At 46.6% G+C, this 20497-nt stretch overlaps 1 protein-coding gene across 2 annotated transcripts in view; it reads left to right on the forward strand.

Moving 5' to 3' along the window:
• The window catches only part of Arhgef26 (Rho guanine nucleotide exchange factor 26), a 64613-nt gene that overhangs the window by 29613 nt on the left and 14503 nt on the right, over positions 1–20497 (forward strand). For both annotated transcript variants that reach the window (XR_016536452.1, XM_090337881.1), the window contains exons 7-11: positions 6923–7075; positions 10147–10276; positions 10583–10657; positions 14268–14357; positions 20231–20385. Coding sequence is in view for 1 of the 2 variants with exons in the window: in XM_090337881.1 (XP_090194007.1) it covers positions 6923–7075; positions 10147–10276; positions 10583–10657; positions 14268–14357; positions 20231–20385 (603 nt within the window). In the remaining variant the exon portion in view is untranslated. The remainder of the gene's footprint in view (positions 1–6922; positions 7076–10146; positions 10277–10582; positions 10658–14267; positions 14358–20230; positions 20386–20497) is intronic.

Consider the following 20497-nt stretch of genomic DNA (forward strand, 5'->3'; position numbering starts at 1 on the left):
AAAATTTTCAGAATGTCGGCTTTGTGTAGAGGATGTGAAAACATCATGTTCTTTAAAATTTCTGTATTCTGAGAAGGCAAATGAAATACTGTGTTGCATTTTCAGCACTCATTATGATAATTTTCTGTGTTTTCCACCATCCTGCCCCTTCTTGGTAGCTTTTTAAATAAAGTACAGTTACAGTAAAATATCTTGAACATGCAGATGGTGCATGGCATTTGTTAAAGAGCTTAACAGATACTTTATCTGTACGATGTTTTCCTTGGATTTCAAAAGGCTTCAGGAAATGATTTCGACTTGGAAAAAAATTTGATGGAAAGAGTCCACAGAAATGTCAAGATTGGCTAAGACTGACCTGGTCACTTGTGGGGGACTCAGACAAAGGTGTCTTTGTAGCAGAAAAGCTGTCTCTGTATTGGGAAAGCACTGGAATTTCTTTTCCAGCCGAGAAGTGATGGGAACAAGCACTGCACGTGGCACAATGGGAGCCCTGTGTTGACCTGCTCCTTGCTATCCCCGTCTGCTGTGCGTTTGGAGAAGGCCTCTTGACTGTCTGTGTACGCATGTGTGTCCCTACAAAGTATGTCCCAGGGGGCCCTCTGTGGCTGGTCTGCCTTGAAGGAAGAGGACTAACCCAGTCTGCCTGCTGAAGAGATGGTGCAGGGAGAAAGTACTCATGGATTTTGCTAAGTGGTGTTCTTTGGGATTCTTGGAGAGGCTGGTGTTTAAGTCTGTGCCACAGATTTAGCCATGCTGGGTTACAGTTTTGGAACATCTGGCAGAAGAATATGAGACTGTCTTCTTCTGGGATTTAAGAAATGGACAGTATCCGAACTTGACATCTCAGTTCTGTCCCCTAGCTAACAAGACTAGCTTATGTTGAAAACTTCTGTTTTGAACTTGTACTTTTCCCCTCTCTGTCTTCTCCACCAGTATGTAACTTATTTCCACAAAACTCTTGTGATCAGGATATGGAGTCTTACTCATTTAGAACATCCTACTTATTTAATAATAAATCAAGCAATCAAAATACTGATGTAACCAGGTGCCTGTGGCTCATCCTATAATCCTAGCTGCTAAAGAGGCTGAGATCTGAAGATCATGGTTCAAAGTCAGCCCGGGCAGAAAAATCTATGAGACTCCTATGTCCAGTTAACCACCAGAAAACTGGAAGTGGAGCTGTGGCTCAAAGTGGTAGAGTGCTAGCTTGGGGACAGAACCTAGGCCCAGAGTTTAAGTCCCACAACCAACAAAAAAAAAAATGTGGAGACTGGTGTACCATATTTCTGAGAGTTACATACTAGAGATAATTTGTTGCTCCTAAAATACCCTTTCCAATAGAGATAAGGGAAAAGAGATAATTATTTAGATTCAGGCTTACTCCCCGTCCATGCCATTGGAGAGAACATCTTTTTCCAGGCTTGTCAGAGGCATTGTACGTGGAGACTCAGATGTTGATGCTGGAGAATCTTGGCTTGCTTTACCTGTTTGGTTCCCATGGTCCCAACATGAATGAATTCTTCACCATGAAGACTGGATCCCCTAGGTCCTGAGACTGGAACAGGGAAGAAATCTTGTCCTTGTCCCTGTGACCAGCTGCTGTTGTTGGTTTGGAACTAACATTTATCAGAATGATGAACAGCTCCCACACCAGGCCCCCTCCTGGCAGAGGGTGTGTCATCTGTTCCCAGCTCCTATTGGTGCCCTGGCGAGGCAGGAGAGCCTCCAGGCAGGCTGCCCTTCAGCAAAGGTAGTTTCTCAGAGTGGCTTTGATACCATATCTCAGGCCCAGAAGTCTGACTAATAGCAGGGTCTGGATGTGAAAGGATCCACACCATGTGTGCTGATGTCAAACTAGTTTTGGGTGAGGGAAAGAGTGTCTGGAGAAAGTGAAGTTGGCAGAAGCTGCTGATAAGAAAAGGCAGGAAAGTGATTTGTGGGGAAGAGGAGTATTCAAAATCTAAAAGGCAGATGCAGCAAAAGACTAATAAAGCAAAGCTACTTTCTTTCTCCTATATATTTTACTGGATGTTTGTATAAGGTCAGTGAATATGTTTATCCAACAAAGTTACATTTTGAGTTGTAGGCAAAGTTTGATGTGATAAAAGTTCGAATTGTCCAGAATAGACAAAGGAAGTGCTCACCTTTTGTTAATGGAGGTCTCATGGATACCTGAGTGGTATTCTTCACCATTTGTTGTGATTGTTGGCATCTTTGTGTTTGGCAGTGTTTGCTCCTGTCTAGCTGTGGTCAGTCGGTAGGCTATTTGACCATCTGGTATTGTTGGTCAGCAGTCTGTATAACTGTGTCATTATAACTACAGCAGTGGCGCTGTCTGCATGAGTTTATTGCTAAAATATCAGTATAAATGTTTATGTATATCCATGTCAGATGCGTGTATGTGTCCATGTAACCATGTGTATCCGTGTAACAGATATGTGCATACATGTCTATGTGACTACACATGCACATGACAGGTATGTGCCTGCACACATGTCTAAAGGATCACAGGCTTTTGGGAACCCACACCTTCATTTCCTTCAGGAGCTAGCTAGTCCAGTATCCACTCACTCACTCACCCTTCCCTGACAACAAGGAATGCTCTATTTTAAGAAAAGATGGCTGGGCACACCTATAATCCTAGCAACTCAGGAGTCTGAGATCTGAGGATCAAAGCCAGCCCCGGCACCAAAGTCCATGAGACTCTTATCTCCAATGAACCACCAGAAAACCAGAAGTGGTGCTGTGGCTCAAGTAATAGAGCTCTAGCCTTGAGCTGAACAGTTCAGAAACAGAGCCCGGGCCCAGAGTTCAGGTCCCATAACCCACAAAAGAAAAAAAGAAAAGGAAAGAAAAGATGGCTCGACCACCATGGGTCATAGAGCAGGGGTAAAGGCTGGGTTTTCACTTTTTCCTGTGTTCAGATCATCTGTAAACTGCACCGATTAGATGGGAGACCTCTGTCCTGCTGAGGCTGCAGTTAGGGAGGGAGAGGTGGGGCAGGACTGGCTACAAGAGGCTTGACTGCTTCCTAAGGCCTCAGGAGACTCCGCCCCTAGCAGCAGACCAGGATCACCTCTTCAAGCCCCCAAGGAAGCGATGGTATGCCCCTCCTGGTAGCTTTTCAGTTCAAAAGGTAGGCTAATATACAAAAACCAAAGCCAGGCACCCATAACTCGTGTATATATAATCATAGCTATTCAGGAGGCTGAGATCTGAGGATCATGATTCAAAGCCAGCCTAGGCTGAAAAGTCTGTGAGACTCTCATCTCCAATAAAACACTCAGAAAAACACTCCAAAGTGGTGCTGTGGCTCCACTAGCCTTGAGCACAGAGGCTCAAGAAAAGTGCCCAGGCCCTGAGTTCATGCCCCAGGATTGGCCAAAAAAGAAGGAGGAGGAGGAAGAGGAGATGGGGAGAAAGAGAGAGAGAGAGAGGGAGGGAAGGAGGGAGGGAGGGAAATCTAGTAGATGCTAAACCTTTTATAAATTAACGTTTTCCAAAATCTTGAGTTCACTTACTAAAGATCCCTTTTTTATTTTGGCACTGTTGGGGCAAGGCCTTGCACTTGCCAGGCAGTCTCACCTCCAGCTGTTTCTGCTTCAGTGGTTTTTCAGGTAGGGTCTCAAGTGTTTGCCTGGTTCTATCCTGGCCTGCTATTCTGCTGTGCAGCTGCCAAGAGGTAGGTACTGCCTTTTCCAGCTTCTGAGTTGCCATAAGGTTTTACTGCCTTTTTGCTGGGTTGGCCCAGGCCCCCACCCTCTGCTGATCAGGCTTGTGAGAGCACAGGACAGGATGGGCTCTGTGCTCCACAGAGGCCCCTCAAAAGCTAGGCTTTATGATGGGCTTAAATTTGGTAGGAAAGAAAAAAGGAGAGGAAGAAATGTTGTGTGGTGCGGCTTTGGTTATGAAACATAGCCATGTTGGTAATGTTACAAAGAGAGAAAAATGAAGGTATTGTTCCAAAAAAAAAAATATCACAGTGCTAATCTACGTATTTCCATTAAAAAGTTGTCTAAGGAAGCTACTCTCTACATGTCATTCAGCAGCCGGAGCTCCTGGCTTTGCTTCAGATTTTATTTGAACCAGTAGCCATCTCAGTTCTTGATATTATACCTAATTCTTTTCTGTAACTCAGTGCAGAGAGCCACACATGCAAATTTGCCAAATAATGAATCTCCATCATTTCACTTAGAAAGCCTCAAGTTATGTCTCATAGTTACACTAATGCCAAAATAAAAGATGGTGTCTCTGTTTGGAGCCTGTGGAAGTGAAATGAGTAAAACATACGGATGCCTGGTGGGCACCTTGCTTCCAGCCTTGTCTTCTGGTGCCTTTCACAGTCACAAGTGACTGCTTCTTCTCTCTGGGAAGGCCAAGTGATTATATTGCTGCTGTGAGATTATGTTGCTGCGTTATTTCAGACTGAACAGCTCAAGGCAAAGAAATGGCAAAATGAACTCACCTGGGAGGTATCTGGTAGCTAGAATTATTGCATAATGTTCTTACAAATGGTTTCTTCTCTTTTCTGTTTTTATTGAACTTTTCCCCTAAGATTTGCGTCAGAAAACCTAGTAGAATTGACAGATTACATAGTAGCCTTGTTCTTTTCTGAAAAGTAGCTCGTAGTTCTGCCTGTACAGTGGCTCTGATTCTCATGCTTCCTTTAAGACACATCCCAGGCTGAGCCCCTCCACGTCTTTCCTGCTTCTCCTGTCTCCTCCAGTCCCCATGAATAGTTTAAGGACCCACCTGTTGCCCCTGTTGGGGGGACAGACACCCCCAGTGTCTTTCCTGACTTCCCTGCTACCTTTACTGGGGTAAAGGTGGTCCCTATTAGACACCCTCTCCTGGACTCCCCTCTGCTGGGTCTTTCTGGAATCTAGCTGGCCAGCCATCAACTTGCCTACCTGGAACTGGGCAAGATTGGTCCTCCCCATCCTGGATGTGTTGGTTCTGTGTGCCTCCACTGGCTCCTGGTTATACCCAGGGGAAGCCGGCAGTCTCCCTCACCACTGCCCATGCCTCTCATGCTCTAACCCCCACCCTTTCTGCCAGGAGGAGCAACTCAGGCCTCAGGGCTCCTTGGCTCTACCAGGCCATCCTGGTCTCCTGATGGCCTGTTACCTAGCCCACTGCTCTCCTGGCTTTACCCTGCCATTCCCGGCCTGCCTTGTGCCACATGATTTACCCTGCCATTCCCTGATTGGCCCAGTGCCATCACCATTGTCACCACACCTGACACCAAGTGGTTTTCCTCTCACTGATCAGCAGGTGCCGCTGGATGTGCCCTGTCCTCACATGAACTGACAGAGCCAGTCCATCTCCCTAGGGCTTACAAGCTCAGTCCCACAAGTTGGCCCTCATTTCCACAGCCAGTAGCAGGCCTGGGGCCTCCAAATGGCCTCCCCTTCTGTCCTGCCCACCCTGTCTACCCTCTTGTAAAGCCTAATGATTTTCTAGAGCAGTTCCCAGAGCACAGGAGGAGTTTTACTGTTACTGGCCTACAGGAAAGCATACAGCTCGGGGAGGCTTGGGAAGGAGGAACTTGGGCCATGTGTGGGAGCAGGCACCTGGAGCTCTCCCTGGAGCCTGGCAGCCTCCCAGCCATCCTGCTCAAGAGGCTCCAGGAGGGTGCTAGTTCCCAGACACAGCTAATCCTAGGCCCTTGGTGAAGAGACTCAGACCCAGCCGTCTTCCAGAGTTGGGAGGGAGTAGAAAGGAACTGATCTATAATCTCCCATCTCTCTGGCTCCTTGCTCCCAATCTGCAGCTCCCAGAGAGCCCCCACCACGCATCTCCTTGGCATCAAAGGGGCCTAGAGGGCTGTCCCAAGAGCCAGCATTCACCTTGAGTTCTGCCATGCCTGATAAAGGCCCATTAGTAAGATGTCCGGCTGTGAGTGTCCAGAGGGCAGGAGCGACTCTCTGCTCAGCTCCCACCCAGCATGCCAACTTCACCTTGGGTTGTAACCACACTGTCTGCTTTCATGCCGCCATGTCTGTCTCTGGGTCCCCTGGCATCGTAGCAGTGTGGTTCTGGCCAGAAGGTAGAAACCACCGAGGTCTCCACAAATGGATACTCACTGTCTGTGGGTCTATATGTCTGTCTATCTACCTACCTACCTATCTATGGTATACACACACATTAATGTGCACATACAGTGTGTGTGTGTGTGTGTGTGTGTGTGTGAGCATACATATAGCAAATCTGTCAACCCTAAATTGCTGTTCATCTATGTATCTGTACTAAATTTCAATCTAAATAAACTATGAACACAGTTAAATACCATGTATATTAATAGGCTTAGGATATTATGTTTTATTTTTCAAGGAAAGAACATGCAGAGTTAGATTGATTTCCAAGTTGTTTTTTAAACATGTTTTGCTTATGCAGTTTTCAACATAGTAAAATATACAACCTGTACTACTCCCTTCTCTGAAATGGAAGAATTCTTGAAAATAGTGACATATACTGTTTATTCTTGTTGTTGGGGGATGATACAGACCTGGAATCAGAATCTGAACTTGGGGCCTCACATTCTCACTCGGCTTTCTTGTTTACGGCTGGTGCTCTACTTCTTGAGCCATGCTTCCTCTCCATCATTTTGTTGGTTTAGAAATGGAGTCTGGAGGGCTGGGAGTTTGGCCTAGTGGTAGAGTGCTTGCCTAGCATGCACGAAGACCTGGGGTTGATTCCTTGGAACCGCATACATAGAAAAAAGCCAGAAATGAGGCGGTGGACTCAAGTGGTAGAGCTCTGGCCTTGAGAAAGCCCAAGGACTGTGCTCAGGCCCTGAGTTTAAGCCCAGGACTGGCAGAAAATTTTTTAAAAAAAAAAGAAAATTAAAAAAAAAAAAAGAAGTGGAGTCTGGAGTTTTCTGCTGATGCTGGCTTTGACTCAAAATTTTTGTATTCTCCAGATTCTTTACAGAGTTGGAAGCAAGGCTTCAGAGCAGCATCGTCATCGATGACATTAGCGACATTGTGGAGAAGCATACAGCGTCCACCTTTGACCCCTATGTGAAGTACTGCACCAATGAGGTGTACCAGCAGCGGACCCTGCAGAGGCTGCTGTGAGTAGCCCCGTCCACCTCCTCACTCCCGTTAGTGCTCCAGGTGGAAATGAATTCGGACTCCTAGGTTCTCCAATGGAGCCTCCTCCTCCCCTGGGGGAGAAAGGTTCCAGAGGTTGACTTTGAGGGTGGAGATATTTGAGGAAGAAAGTGGGGTGGCAGCTTCTCTTTGTCCTTGGTGAGACTTATTTTGTCCCTCTGCCTCAGCTGTCACTGGACAGTTTTCTGTCACCAGCCCACAGTTCTCTGAGGCAGAAACTGATAATGAAGTGATTTGTCCAAGGCCAGTTCCTAAGTAGATGGAGCTAGAAGCCCCGATTAGGGTTTTCTTCCTCTTCTAACCTCAATACTATGTCATCTATGAGAACTTGACATCCCATCCACTCCTGTCTTGCTAGCTAGGGCCAGGGAACAAAGAAAAGAAAAATGCCTTCTTGAAGATTTTAATTATGCCACCAAAGGGGGGGGGGTCAAGCATTGCATTTCTTGGAACACCTGTTCTTATGTCCCAGAGTTTTGATAAGATTGAGACCATCACCACTGTGGCAGACCCAGTGATGGCTGAGCAGTATCTGTCCTGCTTTCTTTTGTCACGAGTAGTAGTTGTCCTTTGCTGGAAGCCCAGCTTGAGGGACTGCCAGGCTACTGTCTCCCATGCTCAGGGCCCCACAGGGAAAGCCTGTCAGCTCTGAGAGGGGGAGCTGGTTTGCTTCTTGGCTCTGGAGAAGTCCCCTGGCTGGGGGCAGGCTGACTGTTCAGTTCCCTCAGCACCTTCTGGAAATGCACTGATGGGCCAGGGTAGAAACCCCACAACCACTCCAAGCCAGGTTTAGCGGGAAGATTTGTCTGTACCAAAGAAATAACCTTTGTTACCACTGGCCTGCTCATCCACCATTCCTTATCCTGGTGTGCAGAGGGGTGCAGCACCCAGTCCCACGCCTTTGTCCCCTCCCTCCTCCCCTCTGTCCCCTCCCTCTTGTCCTCTAGCCCCTCCCTCCTGCCCTCTAGACCCTCCCTCCTGCCCTCTAGACCCTCCCTCTCCCCACCCTTGTCTCTCTCTGCCCAAGACAGACTTCAGAGCTTGGTGAGGTGGCCATGAAAGCAATGCTAAGAGACTTGGTTACCACATCTGCATCACGTGGTAAGCTGGACCATGTGATATAGCTTCTGTTCTCTGGCTGGAATCCCCTCCCGGCCCCCTTTAAGGTCATTTGTGGGAGTCCCACTGGAGATAATGCATGTGGGTGTTGCTCAGTTCTGTAAAAGTGAGGTTCTTACATCACAAAAGGAGGAGGAGGTTTCTGGCCTGGCATGGTTACACATGCCTGCAAAACCAGCACTTGGGAGTTGGAGCATGCCGAGCATAGGATGTGCCTGGCTAAATGCCCTGTTAAGAGAAAGACAGAGACAGAGGTTTTCTATATTAGGAAGATGACCTTTATGAAAAGAAGCTGGGTACATTGGCTCCCACCTGGAATCCTAGCTAGCTACTTAGGAGGCAGAGACCAGAAGGATTGTATAAGAGCCTAGGCAAAAAAAAGGAAAAAAAAAGAAGAAGAAAAAGAACAGCCAGTCTCCAGCTCAGCCAATAAAAAGCTGGGCATGGTGGATTATGACTATCATCCCTAGAAAGTACAAATAGTCCAACTGGTGCTAGCCCAGGCTTCAGTGAGAGACCCTACTCAAAAAGGTCAAATGGAGCTGGGTATAATGGCTCTTGTAGTCATATCTGCTTGTCGGGCAGAAAAGAAGAGGTCATAGTTGTAGACTCACCCAAGAGTAGGGCATTTGAGAGGGTCCATCTCAAACCAGGAGTAAGACTGTTGGAAAGGGTCCATTCTCAACCCAGGAAGGAGTAAGAGCATTGGAGAGGGTCCATCTCAACCACAGGTGAGCATGTCAGAGCCCACCTTCACCCTGACTCCCAGAAGCACACTCGGGCACAATGTTCAGGGAGGCAAAAGTAGGAGAATTGAAGCCCTGGGAGGCCTGCGCAAAACATGAGACCCATCTCTAGACGGCCCAGTGCAACATGAAGAAATCCCTATGATCCCCAACACAGAAAAGGCTGGCGCCACGGCTCGTATGGTTGAGCTGCTGCCTGGCAAGTGTAGGACTCCTTAAACAAAAGGTGAAGAGAGTCTAAGTAATTCCAGGCCTCCTGAATTTTCCCCAGATTATCACCTCAGGCCAGCCACATGGCTGACTCGTTTCCTCTTTGGTGTACTATGTTTATAGATGACCAATCAGGAGGCTTGGTCTTCCGGTTCTTCCACATCCTATAGGCTCTTGTTCTTCTCATTTGTTTATGTGCCACTTAACACATTTCTATCTCATGCACTCTCCCTTACCGTTAACATTATTGAGTGACATTGCACCTGAAGTACACAGATGTAGACAGACCCTCTGTGTGTCCATGTACGTCTGTGTTTCTCTTGTGTTTGTATGTTTATTTCCATGTTTTATTGGCACCAACTCCTCTTACAAAGGGTTTCATTCTAGCATGTCCACATACGCCTGCAACGGACCTTCAGCAGACTCCTCCCCGCCGCTTCCCACGCCAACTTGAGCACAGGTCTCTGCTCTGTGCTCACGCATGTGGATGAAGTGTCTAGCGCTTACTCATCTCCTTCCCTGGTCACCTCCTGTTCACCAGGAACTGTATTGCATTCCTGTAGTTTTAGTCTACACTCATGGTTCCAAGTGGTTTCACCATGGTATTTCACATATGCAGATCCAGCATTTTATCAGATTGGACTCTGATTTGGCTTTCACTCTCCCACTTCCTCCCCCGCAGGCTATAGCAGCTTTCAGTGAGCTTCATGTTGCCATCCTCACTTACAGGAGCACTGTGTCTTTTCCATCTTGCTCACCCTCTCACATTCTCTATTTCTCCCTTCTCTTAATCCCCTCAGTCCCATGGTTGCCGTCATGCTCTCTACGTTTTCATACACTGAAGAATCATTGACAAGGGGTCGCTTTTCGCAGCATTTTATGATTCAGTGTGACATGGTGCCTGAGCTAGAGGGGGAGCCATTCTGAAGTTCATTTCTGCTCTGCCTCCTTCCCAGAGCCACCAACCCCTCCTTCAAGGAAGCACTATCACGGATCGAGTCCCACGAGCACTGCAGGAACCTGCCCATGATCTCCTTCCTCATCTTGCCCATGCAGAGGGTCACTCGCTTGCCGCTTCTCATGGATGTAAGAGCCCACTGCCCCTCCTCCCCCAAGGGCTGACAAAGCAGAGCCTAGTGACTGCCCCACGGGGACAAGTCATTCTGCCAGGTCCTGAATTAAGTGGCAGGTCTGACCTCTTAATTCCCTGGCCTTGCCTGGGGCCTGTGTGTTCTTCAGATGTTAAACATTAATATTTAATATTATCCTGATCATCTACCGTATTGTGTCCAGCATTAAGTTTTCATGGAAAGGAGGAAGTGGTTGACTGTTGGCTTGTTTTACTTCAATTCAATGAACAAATTGATCGTATTTGATTTTACTTCATTGCAGACCATCTGCCAGAAGACACCCAAGGACTCGCCTAAGTACGAAGTCTGCAAGAGGGCCTTGAAGGAAGTGAGCAAGGTGAGCATGACTGCCTGTGTATTTGCACAGTCCACAGACCATGGCAGCCATTTTCACATAGTTCTGAAGAGCATTTTCTGTGCTCAGATACAGTTGCTTTATGGACTGTGTCAGACAGTTTGGGAAAAGGAGCTGTAGCTACTTCATTTTCTTCTTGTGTGTGATTCCTTCTCTCCTTCCACAAATATTTATTGACTCTCAGTTGTGTTGCCACACACAATGACAGTCCCTGAAAGCTGGGCGACGGATAGGTAGAAGTAGTTGCCTCTCTTGTGGTATGGGAAGCAGACATGAAAGAAGGACAGTGACACAGGACGGCACACAGAGGGGTAGCCCTGGGGGCCAGCTGTGTGGGGCCCTGTTACCCACGTTGGGGCCTTGAAGCCTCATCCTGAGATGATAAGAAGCTGTATATTTACATACTGTGAAGAACATAGTAGAGATGGGGCCCATTATGAATGTGTCTATGGGTCCTGTTATAGTTGATTTGGGAGGTGATGAGCAGCCTGACAGGAAGAAGAAAATGAACCAGTGCATGGGGTGAGGGGCTGGATGATAGTTCCACTGAGCACAGCTGGGGACAGATGCGAGGGAATGGGTGGGCCCTCTTATCTATCCCTGACCCAGGAACAGAGGCAGATGCTGGTGAGTCCGTTGAAATCTGCTGTACCTGATGTCTTATAAAACGTGCAAGCTGACTGCATAAAGAAGGGAGGAGCTCAGGGAAGAGATCTAAATTGGAGATGTGGATTTGAGAGTCACCTTCTTTGAAGTTGGGGATTTGGAATGGCAAGAGCATTGGAGCTGAGGTCCATATAGAACCAGTATTTATAGGAGCCAGCAGAGAAGTTTTATAAATACAATAAAGCAAGCCAAGTGGCTCATGCCTATAGTCCTAGGTAATCATGAGACTTCATGACAATAGAAGTTCAAAGACAGGTTGGGCAGGAAAGATCATGAGACTTCATGCTTCAACCAGCCAGAAGTCAAAATGTGGTTCAATTGTTAGAGCACCAGCTATGAGCCGGAAAAGCTGAGTGTGAGGTCCTGAGTTAAAACCTCAGTACTGTAACAATTCAATCACTTATACCAGAGAAAAAGAAAAAAACTAGAATGGTCTGGCAAATGGTAGAGGACTGGGTGATTGCTAATGGTGATTATAGAATCATGGATATTTTGATCTGGTTGTTTATTTTTTCTAACATGTATTTCTATATTAAAAATAAAGGAAATCCAGGTGCCAGTGGCTCATATCTATAATCCAAGTTCCACAGGAGGCTGAGATCTGAGGATCAAGGTTCAAAACCCATACAGAAGTCTGTGAGATGCTTATCTCCAATGATTACTAAGAGGCTGTAAGTGGAGCTATGCCTTAAGTGACAGAGCACTAGCCTTAAGCAAAGAAGCTCAGGGACATCTCCCAGGCCCTGAGTTTAAGCCTCAGAATGTTCTCTCCCTCCCCCTCTCCCTCTCCCTCTCCCTCTCCCCCTCCCTCCCTCCCTCCCTCCCTCCCTCCCTCCCTCCCTCCCTCCCTCCTCTCTCTCTCTCTCTCTCTCTCTCTCTCTCTCTCTCTCTCTCTCTCTCTCTCTCTCTCTCTCTCTCTCTCTCTCTCTCTCTCACACACACACACACACACACACACACACACGGGAATCTGTCGACTACATGAATTCATTTCTTGTCTCTATGCTCAGCAGTACCCTCTTGGGCACAGGTAGAAATCAGCCTGACAAGTGTGTGTCTCACCCCGTGATCCTGCCAGCTGTGGAGCTTCAGAACCTATGTCCTGAGAAGGGGGACAGGAGAATACTTCTATTTTATCCACAGAGAAGTTCTAGCCTCAGTCTTATAAGAGACATTGACAGATTTGCATGGTTGATACTTAAAGAAATTAAAAAGAAGATTCCACCAGAGACAGGAGGGCTACAGGACTGGGTGTTGAACTGAAGGACAGCGTATGTTTCTCCAGGGGCTTCCCATCCATTCTGGTTCCTCAGGTGACAGGGCTTCTGCTTAATCTGAGCCTGGTTCCTGGGGCTGCCAGTACTGTCCCTTAGCCTGCAGAGCAGCCTTTCTTTCTGTCCCAAAGAGGATGCTGAGCAGCAGAATTGTCCCATAGTTTCCTCGCCTTAAAAGAAAAGTGAAGTTACCAACATGACCAGGTTGGGAACTGTCTTATCTGTGCAGGATGCTGTTAAATTTTATAGCTCCTGGATAATTATTTCCAGCAGGAGGAACATCTGTGGTTCACATTTAAAATGTAGAATTCCCTTCTCAATCAAGTTGGGAGTTTTCAGTAAGGTGGTGGCCCTGTGGTACCTCAGGTTCCAGCAGGGAATACTGTCTTCCTGTGAGGGAGGCAAGAGGGCGCAGATCAGCCATCTGGGCCAGGCGCTGCACGCCGCAGAGCCAGGGGTGACCCAGGTCCATTTTTGTTTTCCTTTACGTGAGTGGCACTGAACTCACCATCCTTCACATATGCTGGGTCTGAAATGAAACATGTAATAAAACCATGGCATATGCTGAAGAAATAAGACCTGCCTGCAATGTCTGGAGGCAGAGTTGAATTAAACCAAAGTAATTCCTGCTCCTTCCGCAGGCACTGGTGGATTCCACTGAGCTCGCCATGGCATGAGCTGTCTGGCACTGCTCTGGTTAAGAGCACAGCTGCGGAGGCACTTCTGGTTTCTTAGGGTTTGCCTAGTGACAGCCTGACTTCATCTTGCTGTGTTAAATAGGCTGTTTGGAAGTTTAAGAAGATGGTAATCTGAATGAGTACTGCCATTTTCTTTCCTTTAAAACAAGTGATGGCTCTAAGGGAACTGTTGCTTATTTTTAACTGGGTTTGGTTGCACAGGGCCATCATGCCCCATCCTGTGTTTGTACATGCTGCCCTCCTGGTTTCTTGCAGAGGCGCTGGCCAGGCTGAATTCTGAAAGCCAGTGAGTGGTTGGGCAGCTGGGATGGAAGTGGGGGTCAGACAAGGAAACACACACAATGAGTGTGAAGTCAGAACGAGGCTGCACAGAAGAGAGGCCTGAAGCCTGTGGTGGAGCCATGTGAGGTTAGGCACCAGTTACCTGGGACTCTCCTAAATCTTCTTGTCTGGTTTTGCTTTTTGTTCTTACTGGGGATGAACTCAAGTTCCAGGGCCTCTGGCTTGCTAAGCAAGGCTTACCACTTGAGCAAGTTTGTTTTCTTCACACATGGCTGGCCTGGACTGCCATCCCTCTTCTGAGGCTTCCCACATGGCTAGGATGGCAGACAACATGTTGCCCCATCAGCTGCAGATTGAAATGTGGGTCTCACATCCATGCCAGGCTGCTGTGTGTGTGCCCCAGATGTGCATTATAGAAAATGTCAGAAGTGTAGTAGGAGGCAGAGAGGGCAGTGCACCACTCACGATTGTGTCCCTCAAAATATACACACAGAGAAGCCCAGATTCTAGAACCTTCATTCTCCAGATCTCCACCTCCTGAAGAGCTAGGGTACAGGCCTGAGTCCTGTCCCCCAGGACAGGACTGGTCTTCCCAGGTCTTCATGATTCCTGAGAGAAATGGTGGTGGGCGTTCCCTCCAGCCACTCTCACCCTCCTCCTCTGTGTTCCTAGCTGGTTCGGCTCTGCAATGAGGGCGCCCGGAAGATGGAGAGGACAGAGATGATGTACACCATCAACTCCCAGCTGGAGTTCAAGATCAAGGTAGCCCTTCATGGCCTTGCTTGTTTTCACATGAAGCTCATCTGCATAGGAGGAGGCTGTTGAAAGGGTTTGCTAGGGGTGGTGAGAGGCCTGCCCAACAGATGCTCAGTGATTGAGCTCTAGTACTACAAGAGGCAGGACCACTCTCTGCCTTAGAGTCAGGCCTCCTGGGAGTCACCAAGCCTGGGGGAGCCACACAAGACAGTGTCATGAGCTGGGCCAGGGTATGTCCCAAATCAAATCAGAGCTCTTTAGTGCAATCCCATCCTGAACCAAATCAGAGCTCTTTAGTGCAATCCTATCCCAAACCAGATCAGAGATCACTAATGCAATCCCATCCCAAACCAGATCAAAGTTCACTAATGCAATCCCATCCCAAACCAGGTCAAAGTTCACTAATGCAATCCCATCCTGAACCAGATCAGAGCTCACTAGTGCAATCCTATTTTTTTCCAAAGCACATTGAATGGAGTGGTTTACACTGACCATTGATTTCCTGGTAGCACTGCTCCTGACTTAGGTAGCACAGGTATAATGGATCTGCTTTTCATGTGCTTTGCAGAAGGCGGGCTCTCAGAGTGAGGACCATGACAGGGTGTGGGAACATCCCTATGTTATAAAAGAGAAAAATATGGCTCGGGACCTGGTAAAATCAGAGTTGAGCTGGGGGCACTGATGTGCCCAGGGGTGTGAGCAGGGATGGACACTCCTGTGGTGATGGGGATGTGTATACAGCAGTCACAGAACACGGCTGGGGCATTCACCACTTAGAGATGCTAATGACACCAGCCAGCCGTGCAGGGTCCTTGCCTGCCTCTGGATGACCATGGTCAGTCATTTCTGTTCCATTCATGTGGAGGTAAGGAAGTAGAGCCTGGAGGTGAAGTGATCCATCCAAGCTCAGGCATTATTAAAACACATTGAACAAGAACCTTGGTTTTAGAATTCATCTAGAAAACAAAACCCCAATGTCTGTGCTCTGGGAGCAGGGAGCTAAGTCTGCTATAAACCCCGGCAGCTCACTTCACTTCTATAATCTTTCTCAGGTCTTTCTATTTCCTTATGAATGATACACCATCATTCTTTTTGATGGGTGAGTAGAATTTTCTTATGTATATGTACCACATTTTATTGATTCGTTTGTCCACTGATATCATAAACAATACTGCAATGGACATGGTTTGCTGGTAGCTTTGGTATGGCCTTGGAAAAAAAATACATTAAGCAAAGTAAGGTTGCATGGTTTCCCTCATTTGTGGTAGCTAGTATGTGCCTATAAATCTACAAGTAAACACCCTGAGTATTTAAAAATAATAAAAAATATACTGGGGCATGATAAATTATACAGGATCCCAGGCATTCACACACAGTGAGACCAAAGGAGTAGACTCAGGAGAGGACCACAAAGGCTCAATAGATATGTACATCTGATTATATAAAATAATATTTATTGAAATGAACTCCAGGAAATAGAAGCAGAGGTTTTATCTTTGCTGGCGTTTTTGTTTTCTTTTTGCCTTGTTTGTTCATTTAGCTGTCTTTAGAAGGGTAAGGAGGGGAACAGAAATGGAGGGACAAGAAGTGAACAAATGCAGCTGTGGTACTCACTGGACTCTATTGACAGTGAACTACACAACTTGTGGGTGGGGTTGGGAGGGGAATGAGGGAAGGAGAGACATTGTCCAGAAGGAAATGTACCCTTTATCTCACTTAGGCAACAGTAACCCCTCTGTACATTACCTTTGTAATAACAATTTTAAAGTATTTTTTCAAACCCTGGGAGTCAGCCCAGCCCACAGCTGTTAGGGTGGGTTAGATAGGAAATGAAAGCCCATGAGAGGAGGTGGCAGCACTTGAGAGTTGAGAACTAGGAGAACTCAGGCAAAGCTCTGTGGGAGATGTAGGCTTGACCTTGAAAGATGAGGAAGGAAGGGTCCTCCGGGAAGAAAGAGAAGAGAGTCAACAGGGGAGGGCTCCTGAGCCCAGGCATTGGAGACACTTAGTGTAGTGCAAGTGTAGGGTGCCAGAGGAGCAGCAAGCACAGCGTCTGCAGATGTGCAGGGCCTGGAGTGAGGCCTGGAGTGAGAACCCTGCTAAACTATTCATATACCCGAAGACTGAACAATGGGTTGTTAGATGAACAGTGGGTCATCAAGGAAGTAGAAGAGGAAATAAATTTCCTAGAATTGAATCAAGACACAACTCACAGGACCTCTGAGATCATGCAAAAGCTCAGCTGAGATGAAAGTTTGTAACTATGAGCACCTGCATCAAAACAGAGAGGTCGCACATAAATCTCCTGTAATGGAAATCCTTCAGAAGTAAAAATAAATTAGAAAGCAGAAAAATAGAATAATAGCTGGTACTAGAACATACATGCACACACAGACTAGAATAATAAACATAAGTAATTTGAATTAATCAAATGGAGATCTCAAAAACACTACAAAGAATTAGTGAAATAAAAAATTTGATTCTTTGAGAAGCTTGACAGACCCTTAACTAATCCAAAAAAAAAAAAAAGATGGAGACCCAAACTAATAAAATTAGACATTAGGAGGACTGCATCACAACAAATAACAATGAGATTCAGGGGTTCAGGGGATCATGGAGAAATGCTTTAAAATCCTGTACTTTAATAAACTCGAAACACTAGAAGAAATGGATACCATTCTAGAAAAAATGAATACATTTCTGCCAAAATTGAACATAGACAAACTAAATCTCTAACAGTTAGGGAGACTGGCCAGCAGTGGGGAGTGGAGAACTAACAGACAGCCGTGCTCCAAAGGCTCCATGGAACAGGCAGGGAGGAGACTAGCTCATTCCCGGAAACCTGGTGCCCAGGCCCACAGAAGATCGCAGGTCATTCGCTTCCATGGAAATACGTGCAGATTTTCTCAGTAAAATGCTTCCTGAGTTTTGTGCAGGCACTGGGCCTTGAACCCAGGGCCATTCTCTCTTGACCTTGGAGGATCTCGCTGCATTTACAACAGAGGAGTGTAGCTCATGCCTGTAACCCAGGGTATTCAAGAGACTGAGATCTAGGGCTGCTTCTCTCCAGTTAACCAACAAAAAGCTGAAAGTGGAGCTGTGACTCAAGTGGTAGAGCCCTAGTACCAGTGTGTGCACACACACACACACAGTAGAGGGAAGTATAATGAGTGGTTGCTCATGCCATAATATATGCACATATTGAGGCTCAGCTACCACTTACAAATAAAGTTATATGAGAAAAAAACAAGCAAACAACAACAAAGGACAAATACACCCTCTTCCTCCATCTCCTAAACTAAGAAGGCTAACATGGCCGTTCATAGACTGGAGAGTGAAGCCACTGTCGACCTTGGCCCGTCTCCATGAAGTTTACACAAAGCCTCTGTGCAGGACACATGGCTAACACATGAGCAACTTATGCATCACTGAGTGGGCTTCAGGCCTTCCCTAGCAAGCTGGCTGGCTCTACAGCTGTGTCTCTCTGTTTCTGTGTGTGTCTGTCCTCCACATCTCTCTGTTGCCCCTTTAGATCTTGGCTGTTTCTGTTAGCTAATAGTCTGGTCCAAGTTACTGGGGACTGGAAATTCTTCCAAGTTCCCTGAACAATGAATGGCTTTTGGAAAGTTTGGGGTTAGCCATAATTTTATATTTATTTATTTACTTATAAATAAATGGTCTTGGGGCTTGAACTCTGGGTCTTTGAGCTGTCCCTGAGCTCTTCAGCTCAGGCTACTAGCACTCTACCACTTGAGCCTCAGCATCACTTCTGGTTTTCTGGTGATTAATTGGATATAAGAGTCTTGTGGGCTTTTGTGACCAGGCTGGATTTGAACTGCGATCCTCAGATCTCAGCCTCCTGAGTAGCTAGGATTACAGGCATGAGCCACTGGCATCTGGCTAGCCATAATTTTTAACACTCCTTTATGGACTTACATATCACTGATAAAGTTCAACCTTCATATAAATGCCCTCTAGAAGGTCTGAAACAAATTTAGAATCTTTTCTTAGCCTCTCCCTTCTTCTTTGACATCTTCAACTTCCTTTCGCTAACAGATAAGGACCACAATCTGTCTTACTGCTCTCGCAATTTCTGTATCCAAGAACTTTGACTTACTTGATGGATAGATTAGATTAGATAACTTGATGGATACATGAGATTTCTGGGTTAGATGACTTGATAGATTAGATTAGAGTACTTGATGGATAGATTCAGTGTTTGGCACTGTGCATTTCTGGTAACTAAAAAAGAGAGAAAGAGAAAGTCCTCCAGAGCTAGGATGAGTTTTTGGTCTGTTTTCCAGTTGGCTTATATAACACAGAGTGAAGACGAGAGCAGTATGTCCTCAGATACCGCCTTTTCTATGAGATTTTCATAGCTTATTTTGGAAGATAACATGATGCTTTCAAGAATGAACTTGACAGGAGAAAATCACTATAAAGAAAGGGTGCCATGGGGCCAGGAGTTTGGCCTAGTGGTAGAGTGCTTGCCTAGCATGCACGAAGACCAGGGTTCAATTTCTCAGTACCACATACATAGAAAAAAAGCTGGAAATGGTGCTGAGGCTAAGTGGTAGAGTTCTAACCTTGAGAAAATCCAAGGATAATGCTCAGGCCCTGAGCTCAAGCCCAGGACTGGCAAAAAAAAACAAGAAAAAAAAAGAAAGGGTGCCAGGTGTGGTCTTGATACCTGTAACCCATGCACTTGGAGGTGACACCCTGAGGACTGGGGTATAAGAACAGTCATTGTGCAAAGGGGTTACAGTTCTGAGTCAGGTTATGCATCCAGCGCTTCTTGGTCAGTGGTATCCCCATTTTGTTTATCTCCTTCCTACCCTCAAGTTACACAGCCACTTTTTACCTAACACAGGCCAGACGTCCTTGTGAACATTTCCACAAACAAGCTGGGTGTGGGCAGCAAGCTTGCGATCCCAACCACGCAGGGGCGACAGCATGAGACCCCAGCTGAAAACAGCCTAACTCAAAAAGGGCTAGCTGCGTGGCTCAAGTGGTAGAGCACCTACCTAGCAAGTGTAAACTCTAGGTTGTACTTTGATGCCCATCAATAGCCCTCAATTCCCCCAAAAGGAACAGGTACATAAATTTGTGGGGGGTTTTCCTCTTAAATAACTTTTCTTTTTCATTGATAAAGTGAGTGCAAACAATTGGTCTGTAGGTAATTATAGTTGTCTGGATGGTTTTGAGTTATTTAAAGTAATTGCAGTTAGTATGTTAGACTCCAGTACTCATTATTTTACACTTTAAATGGCTCCTTGCTTTAGTTTTCTCTTTTCACTTTTAGGAGGGAACACAGAGGCTGGACCTCAGTGGCTCACACCTGTCATCTTAGAGACTCAGGAGGCTGAGATCTGAGGATCTGGGTTCAAAGCCAGCCCGGGCAGGAAAGTCCGTGAGACTTTTATCTCCAATTAACCACAGGAAAAGGGAAGCAGAGCTGTGGCTCAAGTGATAGAATGCTAGCTTTGATCAAAGTAACTCAGAGAACGTTCCTACTCCCTGAGTTCAAGCCCCAGTACTAGCACAAGAAAAAAAGAAGTTAAAAGGATGGTTAGGATTTATAATTCAATAGCATTTCCTCATCATAATTTCATAATGTCATTAGTAGTTTAATATATGGAAAAATCAGCTGTTTTTCATTGTCTGGAAGAACAATGAACGTCTCTGATTAATGAACATCTCTGATTGCATTTTGCAATCTTATGCCAAATAGTGGCATCCCATAATACACGTTGTTTGTGTAATGTCTGCACCTTGTAATAATCTTCCTTGGTGGTCCTGGGGTTTGCACTGAGTCAGGCCCCCAGCTGTCTTCCGATGGCTCATCAGAGGGTGCTGACTCTCTGGTGGCCTCTCTGCAGCCGTTCCCACTGGTCTCCTCCTCCCGCTGGCTGGTGAAGAGAGGCGAGCTGACAGCCTTCGTGGAGGACATGGGGCTTTTCTCCCGGCGGACGTCCAGGCAGCAGGTCTACTTCTTCCTCTTCAATGACGTGCTCATCATCACCAAGAAGAGGAGGTGAGCGGGGTGTGGTGGGGGCACACCCTTCATGCCAGTCACCCAGGGGCTGATTCTACAGATGCTGAGGTGTCAGGTGAGCGGGGTCGCCCACCTCCCCCTGGGTCTCGCC

This window comes from Megascapheus bottae, chromosome 1 (assembly GCF_031878675.1).
Source record: "Megascapheus bottae isolate mThoBot1 chromosome 1, mThoBot2.hap1, whole genome shotgun sequence".
NCBI classification, from domain to species: Eukaryota; Metazoa; Chordata; class Mammalia; order Rodentia; family Geomyidae; genus Megascapheus; species Megascapheus bottae.